This window comes from Tamandua tetradactyla, chromosome 6, assembly GCF_023851605.1.
Source record: "Tamandua tetradactyla isolate mTamTet1 chromosome 6, mTamTet1.pri, whole genome shotgun sequence".
NCBI classification, from domain to species: domain Eukaryota; kingdom Metazoa; phylum Chordata; class Mammalia; order Pilosa; family Myrmecophagidae; genus Tamandua; species Tamandua tetradactyla.
In genome coordinates, this window is record NC_135332.1 from 128,804,234 (window position 1) to 128,817,761 (window position 13,528).

At 33.4% G+C, this 13,528-nt stretch overlaps 1 protein-coding gene across 7 annotated transcripts in view; it reads left to right on the plus strand.

The window, feature by feature from the left end:
* Positions 1–13,528, plus strand: part of LRRCC1 (leucine rich repeat and coiled-coil centrosomal protein 1) — a 61,577-nt gene that overhangs the window by 12,216 nt on the left and 35,833 nt on the right. For 5 of the 7 annotated variants that reach the window (XM_077167117.1, XM_077167115.1, XM_077167113.1 and 2 more), the window contains 5 exons: positions 2,861–3,054; positions 3,957–4,104; positions 5,229–5,377; positions 11,430–11,634; positions 12,141–12,280. In XM_077167117.1, the coding sequence (XP_077023232.1) occupies positions 2,861–3,054; positions 3,957–4,104; positions 5,229–5,377; positions 11,430–11,634; positions 12,141–12,280 (836 nt within the window). Of the gene's footprint in view, positions 1–2,860; positions 3,055–3,384; positions 3,480–3,956; positions 4,105–5,228; positions 5,378–11,429; positions 11,635–12,140; positions 12,281–13,528 lie in introns of those variants that run through there. The other 2 variants (XM_077167114.1, XM_077167120.1) reach the window with 2 other exon arrangements.

The following is a 13,528-nucleotide window of genomic DNA, read 5'->3' on the forward strand; positions in this document are numbered from 1 at the left end:
TGACTATTTTAATTGCTCCACATCCTTGCCAATATTTTATTTTAACCATTTTAGTGGGTATCTAGTAGTATTCATTGTGGTTTTAATTTGCATTTCACAAATGATTAATGATTTTGAGCACTTTTTCATGTGCTTATTGAATATTCATATACCTTCTATTGTGCTAATGTCACCACCATCCATTACCAAAACATTCCCTTCATTCCAAACAGGAGCCCTGTATATTTTAACCCCCAACTTCTCATTCCCTATCCCCACCCAGTCCACAGGTGTGCATATATTCTGCATTCTAACTCTATGAGTTTACTTATTCTAATTGTTTCAAATCAGTGAGATCATACAATATTTGTCCTTTTGTGTCTGGCTTATTTCACTCAACATGATGTCTTCAAGGTTCATCTGTGTTATCACATGTATCAGGACTTCATTCCTTTTTACAGCTGAATAATATTTTGTTGTGTCTACCACATCTTATTTATCCATTCATCAGGTGATGGCTGCTTTGGTTTATTCCATTTTTTTGGCAACTGTGAATTATGCTGCTATGAAATTGGTATGCAAATATCTGTTTTCAGTCCCTGCTTTCAGTTATTTTGGGTCTACATCTAGTTGTGGGATTGCCAGGTCACATGGTAGTTCTATACTTAGATCAGTTTTGGCTATATTTTTATTAGATTATCTGTTACTGGATTGTAGGAATTCATGTTATATTCTGGATACTATTGTTTTGTCAAATAAAAATTTTGTGAGTATTTTCTTCTAGTCTGCGGATTGCCTATTCATTTCCTTAGTGGGCTTTTGAAAAGCAGCAGTTTTTAATTTTGATGAAGTCCAGTTTGTTGTCATCTTCTTTCTTTTATGGTTTTTACTGTCGGTAACTTAACTTTTGTGTATACCAAATGACAAAGATATGCACCTGTGTTACTCTTTAAGTGCTTTACGGTTTTACCTTTTGTGTTTAAGTTTTTGTGTATTATGTGTTGTAGGGGTTCAAGTACCCTTTTTTCCCATTGGATATTTAGTCCACATCATTTGTTTTTCTTCCTCCAGCTGGATTGCTTTGGTGCCTTCTCAAAATGGTCAACTGATTTTACAAATTGAGGGGTCTATCTCTGGGCTCTCTTTCTGTTTCTTTGATCTTATGCCAGAACTGTCTTTATTTCTGTTGCTTTATAGTAATTCTTGAATACTGTTCAGCTAAGTCTTCCAAATTTGTTCCTCCCTCCGTTCCAAGATTTCTTTGGATATTATATAGATCATTTGCATTTTAGGGCCTTTATCATATACCATTTTCTTTTTTTTCTTTTTGAGGATGCAAGTTTCATCTCTAATTATTTTCCTTCAGCCAGAACTTCCAGCCTAAACTTCTTTTAGCAAATGTTGTAGTATAATCTGCTGATGAAAATTATCTTTATTTCACCTTCATTATTGAATAATATTTTCACTTGCTTTCACTGTTGATTTCTGGATTGACAAATTTTTTCCTGTTAATACTGTCTTGCCTCTGTAGTTTTGAAGGCAAAGTTAGCATTATTTCAAATCATTGTTCTATGTATGTAATGTGTCATTTTTCTTTGGTTATGTTCAAGATTTTATCCTTTTTTTTGGTTTTCAGTAGTTTGATTATTCATAATCACACTATGCCTAAGTGTGATTTTCCTCTTATTTATACTACTTGGGGATTCTTTGACATCCTGATTTTGTAGATTTATGCCTTCAACTGATTTGGAAACTTACTTGCCATAATTTCTTCAACTATTTCTTCTGCCACATCATTTCTTTTTAGGATTCTGGTTACATATTTCTTAGATCTTTTGATAATGTTCTCAAGAAAATTCCCTAAGGCTTTGTTCATTTTTAAACATTTTTTTCTCTATATTCTTCATATTGAATTATTTCCATTGACCTATCTTGAAGTTCACCAACTCTTTCCTTTATCATGTCATTCTGCAGTGAAGCCCAATCAATCATTTTTTACTTTAGGCTTGTATTTTTCTGTTGTAGAATTTCCATTTTCTAAAGTTGCTATTTCTCTCCTGAGTTTTCTTCTCTTTTCATCCATGACAAGCATATTTTCTTTTATCTCATCACACATAGTTATCAATATTTTAAAGTTCTTGTCTATTTATTTCAATTCTAGCATTTGGTCATCTTAGGTTTTCTCTTCATTGATTCCCTTTTATCTTAAGAATTAATCACATTTTCCAGTTTGTTATATGGTATATAATTTTGGATTGTTGTGAATGTTATCCTGTGGAGGCTCTGGATTCACTTATATTCCTCCAAAGATTATCGTATTTTCATTTTAGTAATCATTTATTTACCTTGGTCTTAACAATCAATAAACTTGCCTCTTGGACAGCAAGTTTTATCCTTTACTGGGCTACTTCCAGTCTACCCTATATTGTCCTCTGTTTGTGTTCAAGCCCCAAAGTCTGGTTTTCGTACTTACATGGTATTTAGACTTCCTACATGTTTTTGATTAGGATATGCCCTCAGATTGTAAACCATAAAAACAGACATACACCTTTAGTCCCTTTTTCCAAGTGTCAGATCGCCTCTAGAATAAGCCTGCTTTTGTTTGCTGTCTAGGACCTTCAAGTAGTTTTTTGTTCATTTTTGTTTTGTTGTGTTTGTATTTTTTTAGAGTTTATAGTTTTTGTCTATGGGAGTGTAAACTAGATAGGATTATACTTGTCCATACCTGCACCTGATTTCCCCTGTTTTTAATTTGAGCCATACCTGGTTTTCTAAATCTTCAATCTGGTAAAAAGTAATAATATTTTAGGATACTTGATGTTTTTAACTTTTATGCTGAAGTAAATTTTTAACAAACTTTGTTGTAATTTTTTAATTCTAGACCTCTAATTGTTTATTAGATAATGTTCCTGAGAAAGACCTCAGACTGAAAGGAGACACCGATGCAACTTCTGAGAGTGACTTTGGAAACAGAAGAGAACGCAATAGAAAAATTCCTCAAAGATCAAAAGTCCCATATTACTCCAAAACTACTCAAACTTTTAAGCACCACAGTAAAAACAGTTCTTTCGTAAGGTACCTATTATAGCTTTAGAAAATTCAAGTAAGGAACAGAGTCAGAAGTAAATATGACTGGCTTCTTCCTAAAAGCTATTCATGGTAATATTTATTACCTTACTAAAGTCAAATATTTGACTTTTTAAGCCTTGCTAGCTCAGATTTGGTCAGTACAGTCATATATTTTTATAATAGAGATCATTTCTCTATAATAGGTTATCACTGACTGAGTTATAAAATTAACAGATAAAATTAAAATTCCATTGTATTCATTTACAGTGGGAAATAAGACTGTCATAGGAGCCAGATTCACTTGAGTCTGCATGACTAGCCTTTTCTCTCTCTGTAGGCAAAGCTAGATGGAAAGCCAAATCCTAATCAGATGGTACTTACTGAGCTTAAGATCAAAGGTGAATAAGGTGATCCTGTTTATTACCATCAGGGTAAGACAGTCTGATGCTTGTATTTCCACAATAGGGATCAATCATTCAGTTCATTTATGGTCAGAATATACTACCCTAGAATCTCTGGTCTCTGGCTAGTGACATAATCTATCTACTCCAATCTATTACGGTCAGTTTTAAGTTTGTAATTCCCAAAGTGTAATTATATTTATTATTTTCCCAAGTTCTTGGGGATCACCTTACCATAGCCCCAAGTATTGACAATACTTTGTAAATTTTATTCTAACCAGGAATTCTACCCACTCACGTATATTTATAGACTAGTCATCTTTTTTAAAATTTTGAGGCTCTCATTTACTAATCATTAATAAAGCACTCATAAAATTCATGGAGCAGTTTGTCCAAGTTGCTCTTTTTTTGATGAATATCCTTTTTTTAAGAAGCTATTGTATATATGACTACAAATACAAAGAAGTACCATACTTTTCTTTATTTGCTATATTTTATTCTTTGCAGTTGTAATCGTAAAATGGAACAACCGTACTTCAGAGATTTGTATGTAAGGTCATCTTTTGCTAACTCTAATTCATTAGAAGAATCAGAAGAACAGAAGACTGGAGTAATGAAAATAGACCCAGGTAGCCCAGAAGACACCACTTACAGGGTATGATTTAGGAGATTAAGAAAAAATGAATTAGTATAATCTTAGTTTTAGGTATAAAGTTAGTACCCCCAAATTATGCATATTTTATGGTAAAAAAAATTGGTTGTCATTTTATTGGGATGATGAAAATGGGCTATTTTTCCTCTCTTGATTTGCAAATTTTGTGTAATATTATCTTTCTAATTTTTAAAGGATTAGAAATAATGCATTTATTTAAAACCAGATTTAGGTAAAAGCATGTGTTACATCCTATAGGGAGAAAACAGATTATCATGTGTTTTTTTTTTTTTTATTTAAATAAAATATTTTTTTCTCCAAGATTAGCTCTACCCTTAGGTTATAAGTAAAATCTGAATTATAGCAATAATAAATTCTCCTTAACTCATGCTCTCCCTGTCCCTCTTCCTCCCCCCCATAATTCAAAAGTATGAAAACTACAAATGAGTGGCATTTTATTGTAATGAGAAATTTGGTGACCTTTGGCAAGTCACTTAATTTCTTTGGTCTTTTTTCTTTTAATTTTGGGGAAAAAATAGATAGCACTAAGTAATTTCTGGGGTCCTTTTCAACTTTAAAATTGTTCTAAGTTTTTGAATTATTATTTCTTAAAGCAGTGATTCCTAACTTTTTTTTGGGTCTCAGACTCCTTTAAAATCTGAAGATTTCTATAGATCTATCTTCAGAGGCATCTACTTTTACACACACTCAAAAAAGTTGCGTGTAATTTCAAGGTTTTCATGGACTTTCCTGGAAACTGAATTAAAAAAGTCTTCACTATTTGCATTACCAATTCTCATGCTGTTGATAATTTTATAGTATAAGTTAATTATTTTACATTTTTCATTAACTTGCCTTTATTTTATTTATTGAAGTATTAGTTATACTTTTGAGGAAGGCTTTAATATTGACAACAATAAACTATTATTATTATGACAATAATATTAATGGCAACTAATTTTATTTAGTGATTATTATGTTTTAGGCACTGTGCTCTATGCTTTTCTTACATAATTTGTTCAATACTAGCATCACCTCTTTGAAGTAGGTACTATTATTCCCATATTTTAAATGAGGAAATAGAGGCATTGATTTCCAGTTTACATTGCACTGTTGTTTTCTTTCAGTCCCTTGTTGAACAGCTAGATCAAGAAAGAGAGAAGAGATGGAAAGCTGAACAAGCTGAAAAGAAACTTATTGATTATATTGATGAACTGCATAGCCATGCAAAAGATGCAAAAGGTATTCATAGCCTGGCTCTACTGACCACAGATAGGTAAGAGAAAAGCATATAAGCCTAAAGATACTTCATAGTATAAAGAATACTGAAGCTGAAACCGGAATACCTTAGTATGATAAAAATAATGTATGTGGTTTTAGTGTGATATGACCTAATTTTATTAAGAGATTTAGTACTTTATTAGCCTGTTAAAAGGTACAGTTATTTGAGTCTTCAAACTGGGAGGTGTCAGAAAATTGAACAAATAAATGTCATAAATGCAGAACAAAGAAACTAGGACAGGCAAGCTTTTTCTGGAAAGGGCCAGATAGTAAATATTTTAGGCTTTGGGGGCCACGGAGTATTGCAGCTGTTCAAGTCTACCATTGCAGTGCCTATGATTGAATGAGTAAATCAAATAGAACCCATTAGGTAGGAAATCCCTCAATTTTTCAATCTCCCTTCCTTGCACAAATGCGCCAACCACAAAGTTGACCTACCAGTGTTGCACATGATACCATCTTTTCCATATGCTCCTTCATCTTACTCTATCAGTCATCACTTTTCCTCCCTTTTTTCTTAAGTCTATTAACTATATTAACATTTTCAAGTCTCTTCCAGAGTTTAACAAAAGAAGAGAAAAAGAAATATATATTTGGAAAATACAAAAAAGTATAAAGAAATTCATGTGTCCAGTTCACACAGAAATACGACTTACTATTTTGGTGGATTTCCTTCCATTTTTCCATGTTAAAATTGAATTGAAATTCAAATAACATAAAATTAAATATTTTAAAGTGTACAAATTTGTGGCATTTAGTAGATTTCACAGTATTATGCAACCATCATTATATAGCTCCAAAAATATTTTCATCACCCCAAAAGAAAACCCATACCCAATAAGCCGTAACTTTGCATTTCCCCTCCCCCACCTCCTGGCAACCACTAATCTCTGCTTTCTGTCTTTACAGATTTAATAGTTCTGGATATCTCATATAAATAAATCATAATTGTATATGACCTTTTTATCTGGCTTCTTTCATTAAGTATAATGTTTTCCAGGCTCATCTCTATTGTAGCATATATGAGAACTTCATTCCTTTTTATTATTGGACAATATTCTCTATGGATAGATACCACATTTTGCTTATCCATTCATCTGTCAGTGGACACTTGGGTTGTTTCCACCTTTTGGCTTTTGTGGATCATGCTGTTGGGAATATTGATTTACAAGTATCCATTTGAGTTCCTGCTTTCAGTTCTTTTCAGTATATGCCTAAGAATGGAATTGCCAGGTCATATGGTAGCTCTGTTTAACTTTTTGAGGAACTGCCAACTTGTTTTACACATCATATGCACTATTTTAATTTCCCTCCAGCAGTGCAAAAAGGTTCCATAGCCTCACCAACTCTTGTTATTTTCCATTTTTTTAATAACCATGCTAATGGGTGTGATGTATTATTTCTTGGTTTTGATTTGCATTTCCTAATGCCTAATGGTTTTGAACATCTTTTTATGTGCTTATTGGCCATCTGTATGTCTTTGGAGAAATGTCTATTCAAGTCTTTTGCCCACTTTTTAACTGGTTTTTTAATTGGGTTGTTTGTCTTCTTGTTGTTGAATTATAGGAATTTTTTAATATTTTCTGGATATTAAATCCTTATCAGATAAATGGTTTCCACATATTTTCTACTGTTGTGCAGGTTATCTTTCATTTCTTAATAATCCTTTCATGCAGATTTCTTTGTGAGCACTCCTTTCACTGTGTCCCATAAGTTTTTGCATGTTGTGTTTTGTTTTATTCCTTTCAAAGTATTTTATAATTTCACTTGTGAGTTTTTCTTTGGCCCCTTGGTTGTTTAAGAGTATGTTTAAATTTCCTGTGTTTGTGATCTTCTGGTGTTCCTTCTGTTACTGATTTCTAATTTCATTCCATTGTGGTCAAAGAAGATACTTTGTATAGTTTTGTTCTTTTTTAATAATGAGACTTTTTTTGCACTCTAACGTAGGGTGTACCTAAATTAATGTTCTGTGTGAGAAGAATGTGTATTCTGCTGTTGTTGGGTAGATTGTTCTATATATGCCCTTAGGTATGGTTTGTTTAGTGTTGTTCCAGTCCTTGATTTCCTTCTTCATCTTTTGTCTGCGTGTCTTACCCATTATTGAAAGTAAGTTATTTGAAGTTTCCAACTATTTTAGTAGCGTTGCGTTATTCTCAGGTTTTACTTCATAGATTTTGGAGCTCTGTTGTTAAGTACATATATGTTTATAACTGTTTTATCATCTTGATAAGTTGACCTTATTCATTACATAATGTCCATCTTTTGTTCTTAAAGCTATTTCTGTCTTGAAGTCTTGTTTTGTCTGATATTAGAGGAGAAACTCCAGCTCTCATTTGCTTGCTTTCTGCAAGGAGTATCTTTTTCCATCATTTTACTTTCAGCCTCACTGTGTCTTTGTATCTAAAATGAGTCTCTTATAGACAAGATATAGCTGTTTTGAAGTATTTGTCTAGTAATACCAATGTCTGGGCTTCCTTGAAAACAGTTTTCTATTATTTTTTCCTGTGAATCAGCAAATATTCTTGTTTCTTTGCATGCCCTATAATTTTTTGTTGCAAAACTGAACATTTTGCATGTTATAATGGGCCGCTCTCAAAACCAAGTCCTCCCCTTTTCTAGTGTTTGTTGTTGCTTCTTCTTGTGGTTTGTTTTTTGTTTAGTAACTTTTCTAAGCTATTTTTATAAAAGTATCTATTTTTACCTTTGTGTCCACTGGAATCTATATTCCATTAATTTATTGGTCAGCTATAGTTTTAACAGAATTTCTTTAAATGCCTGGAACCAGAAAAAAAAAGAGAAGCAAGTTGAGAAGTGGGAAGAAAAAGTATTCTCCCAGTTTTTGTACCTTCTCTCTGTTTGGAGGCTGTAGGCAACACTTAGCCAGGCTGTTTTGTTTGTTTGCTTTTTAAATTCTGCCTTACTCTTCACCTCCTGCCTACGTGCAGTCTGAAAGTCAGCCAGAAATGAAAACTTAGGTCCCTTCCAGCCTTTTCTGAGCATGTGTACAGTCCTGGGCATGTATGTGGTTTTTTTGGTTCCCTGGTATAATGCAGGAGCTTTTAAAAGTCCTTATTCCCCATGTACCTCCTTTTCTAATCTCCTCATTCCCAGACTTTTCTGCTTGTTTGTTACTTGTCCTGTTATCTTTCACACCAGGCTATTGCAGCCAATAGGTTTGCCTTTAAAGTCTTCCAGTAAATGCTGCCCAGAAAGCTTCCCCAGCCTTGTAAACACCATGTGACCGTGGAAACAAAGGTAATCCCTGGGACCAGTCTTTCAAGGAGCCACCTTATAGGTCAAAACACACACGACTGTTTCTTGAGAATAAAGTTTTTATTGTTCCCCTGGCACTAGCAATCTGCACCGGGAGTATAAACTTGCCATCTACATGGCTGGTGCTGATCTGGGGAGTGAGAGATCGTTGGCAGCCAATTTAAAGCATCTTCTTTCTTCATTAAGCTTTCCCCTTGTTATTTAAGTTTTCGACTAAACCTAGCCTCAGACTGTTGAAACATGAAGTTTAAAAGACATTATCAGAAATTGTCCATACGTTTACTTTAACTGTCTCTCACTCTTCTATCTTCTCTGTGGTGAATTAGTTTTTTTTTCTGCTGCATTTTTGCTTTGCACATGTAGCAAAGACCATGAATGCAGCCAGCTCTGAACTTGTGCATCCCAGATCAGCAAACATAGAAGAAAGAATTCTCCTGAGCTTTTAAAACAAGATCTAATTAAGCCAGCTTGATTGGGTCCCATGCTGATAACCCAGATTTTAAACCATGGCTTTGTTATCTGTGTGACCCAGGGCAAATGTCTTAAGCTTAGATTCTCAGTTGCTTTTTTGTAAAAGAAAAATAATTCTAGGCTAAGATATATCTAGATGTAGTTCTCCTTTCATTTTATTTTGTTGTGCTTATTTCGTTTGGGAATATATCATCACTCTCTAGTGCTTACACAGACTTTTCTTTAGCTCCAAAAAGTTTCCTTCTCTTTTGTCATTGCTTTTTTAATTTTCACTGTTTCTTTAAGATAACCTATCATTCTTTTGAATATTCTGTTCTCTGCCCTCTATTATCTAGAAATCCAAAGTTGATTGATAGAAACAGAGAGCTATATCTCCCCATTTTTGTGTCTTTTAGGCAGTTACACGCTCATCACTAAACCAGTTGCTGTGACTAGGGGAATGGAATTCAGTGATGACCCCCTGTGATCAGGACATTGGATCTGATATCAGAAAAATGGGTCAAATGGATTACTGGGAAAGAAGAGATGTTTATTTGATGCAAAATTTATATTTTGGTAGCACATTACCTAATTTAACTTATATGATCAGTTTAGTTGAATGCTATAAGTGTATAGAATCTTGAATAGGGTGTGAAATCTTATTGGTTTGAATAGCCTAGTGTGATGACTCAATATGTCCCAGAGTAATTTGGGCAGTGAATAAAGAAGTATTTGCAGAGTCCCCTTGGGGGACTGAGGAGAAAGGAGGAAATATTTAACTTCCCCATTTGGAGAATTCCTGATATTCTTGCAAGTAGTGGGGACAACCAAATCAATAGGCCAAGCCCTTGATCTTGGGGTTTGCCCCTGTGAAACTTATTCCTGCAAAAGATAGGCTAAGCCTATTTAAAATTATGCCTAAGTGTCACTCCCCCCAGAGAACCTCTTTTGTTGCTCAGATGTGACCTCTCTCTCTAAGCCAACTCAGCAGGTGAACCTACTGCCGTTCCCCCCATGAGGGACATATTGATGAGCTGGGACCTGGTATCATGGGACTGAGAAAGCCTTCTTCACCAAAAGGGGCAAGAGATAAATGAGACAAAATAAAGTTTCAGTGGCTGAGAGAGTTCAGAGTCAAGAGGTTATCCTGGAGGTTATTCTTATGCATTATATAGATATCCCTTTTTAGTTTATGGTGTGTTGGAGTGGCTGGAGGGAAGTATCTGAAACTGTTGAGCTGTATTCCAATAGCCTTGATACTTAATATAGTTTTTACAGTGTGACTGTGTGATTGTGAAAACCTTGTGTCTGATGCTTGTTCTATATAAGGTATAGACAGATGAGTAAAAAAAAAAAAGGATAAAAATAAATAAATAATAGAGGGATAAGGGTAAAATAAATTGGGTAGATTGAAATACCAGTGGTCAATGAGAGGGACAGGTAAGGGGTATGAGATGTATGCATTTTTTTCTTTTTCTTTTTATTTCTTTTTCTGGAGTGGTGCAGATGTTCTAAAAATGGTCATAGTGATGAATACACAACTATGTGATGATTTTGTGAGCTATTGCTTTACACCATGTATAGCTAATAAATGTGTGTGAAGATTTGTGAATAAAAATATTAAAACAAACAAAAAAGGATTGCTGGAAAGAAACAAACAATAACCACTATAATGGGCTTTGGTACCAGATAGTGTGGATTTATTAGTTCATATTAGTTCATGTTTTATTTTTCCATCTCATCCATTCCATCTCCCATTTTTTTGTGTTTCATTTTCTGTATTACGTTCTGTTCTTTAGTACAGATCTACCTTAACTCCATTCTGTGAAGATACCAAACAAGGTTCTGAAATTAAAATGTTTTTATTCTCTCCCTGTCGGTAATTATTTCTGAAGTTATGCTTTTCCCTCTGTGTTAAAAGATTTTTCCAGAGGGATCTTGTTGGATTGTTCTCTCTTCTCATTCTTGATTGTGCACTAGGTTTCTAGATTTGGTGTTTGCCAACAAGTAGGGGTTTTTAAGCCCATTCCTAGCATAGTGCCCAAAACAAATTAGGTGTTTTTTATTAAAGTTTTGCTATTGAGTAGTGTAGTTTACATCAGATACAGTGTTGTTAATTTATGTACAATGTTTTTCCTTTTTCGTGTATTGATAATTTCAGGCATAAGGGAAAAGTATTACATTTTTTTAAGCCATTTGTACCCTGAGAGTTTGAAACATACTTCAAGTCTTCCTTACTCTTATAAACTTTAATATTAACTGCAATTTTTATCATTGTTTTGTCTGTATAATATAATTAAAACCACATTTGATTTCTGCTTTAGGCTAAAGGAAATTATTTTTAAAGAGAGAAATTCCAAAATGCAACTTGAATTTATGGTTCACAAACTTCAAAATGAAATTAAAAAATTAACTGTTGAGTTAATTAAAGCAAGAGATCAGCAAGAGGATCATCTTAGAGCCCTAAGAACTATGGAAAAAGCATTAGAAAAAATGGAGAGGCAAAAAACAAAGCAACAGGCAGCACAGGTACTTCTCTATTTTAAATTAATCAATCACGTAGATTAACAGTAGTTGATAGTTTCTATTCTGAAGTAGATTATTCCGTTTAATAAACCTAACAGATGTTACCCTACATGCAAAAAGTAATTTAAATATACCAGTAACTTTAAATAATTTCTAAATCATAAGCAGTTGCAAGAAGAGTTAGTAGAAATATTGCAGGTTGTTAGGCCTATATTCTTTGAGAGATGGTTTTTAAAAATTCTAGGTGTGATTGGAAGATTTTCATTTTCATGGTTTCTGAATGGAAATTATCCTTAGGTGTCTGCAATGCAAGTAAACAGTACTTAATGCTAGTGTATTCTCCAGCTATATTCTGTGTGACCATAGCATCATTAATTTAATAAATGTTGGAAATCAACTAAGTCATTAGTTCCTTTCATTTAGAGTAGTCACTTTTCTGTTAGGAATTGGCATTAAAATAAAAATGGAAAATATTATCTAAATACTGTATTTGTATGTATTTTAATCAGATGAGAGTCATTCAAGAGGCGGAGCTCAAAGCTTCGGCTGCTGATAAAGAAATAAATTTACTTAGAACTTCCCTTCATCAGGAAAAGGAAAAAGTACGACAACTTCATGAACTTTTTGCATTGAAAGAAGAAGGACACAGGTAAATAAAAAATATTGACGTTTAAATAGAAGAAAAAGAATTCTACTTGTTCTTCCCCGATACCTAAAAATTGACAGTGATTGAGCAGTGGTGAAGTCTGTCAGAATCAGTTCATGTAAAATACCAAGTATGTGTATGTATTAGAATCAGTTCTGTAGCAAGAATTAGTAACTTAAAGAACCTTAATGAATGTCTGTTAATTTTTTTCTGAGTCTTGAGGTCTGGTCTCATAACATTGAGCTTATTTTGCATTTCTCCAAAACCAACCAAAAGTTGGTCATTATAAACAGATAATATAAAATTGTTTATATTTTATATAATATGTATATAAATATATATGTATAAATAAATTGTTTTAACTGACTTCCATGTAACTACTTGTTAAATTAATGTGTTTTATTGCTCTTAATTCAGGAATTGGCAAACTTCTTCTGATAAAGGCCAGTTAGTAAATATTTCAGCTTTTCAGTGCCATACCTATCTCTGCCATTATAATGTGAAAGTAGTCATAAATAATATATAAATGAATAGACGTAGCTGTGTTCCAATAAAACTTTATTCACAGATAAACTTGGAATATGTCATTGGTAACAGAGATCATCAGGAGATAGAAAGAGGGTAAGTATTGGGTAATTGGAGCTGAAGGGATACTGACTGTGCAACAGGACTGGATACAAAAACTCAGAAATGGACAGCACAATACTACCTAACTGTAATATAATTATGTTAAAACACTGAATGAAGCTGCATGTGAGAATGATAGAGGGAGGAGGGCTGGGGACATAAATGAAATCAGAAAGAAAGATAGATGTTAAAGATTGAGATGATATAATCTAGGAATGCCTAGAGTGTATAATAATAGTGAAATGTACAATGTACAAATTTTAAAAGTGTTTTTGCATGAGGAAGAATAAAGGTATATCATTTTTGCAGGGTGCTGAAAATAGATGGTAATTAATATTTTAAAATGTCACCTTATGTGTGAGACTAAAGCAAAAAATGTTTATTTGTTACAAAATTTATATTTTGACTAGAGCATTTCCTAATATAACTTATGCAGATAGTTTGATTGAACGTCATAAGTACTTGGAATCTCAGGTAGGATGTGAGATTTTGTTGGTTTGTCCAGAGTGATGCCCCGATGAATCCCAGAGTGATTTGATCAGTGACTGGAAAAGTATTTGCAAGCCCCCTTTGGGGAATGGTGAGAGTGGGGATAAATTCAACTTCGCCAAGTTGAATTCTTGA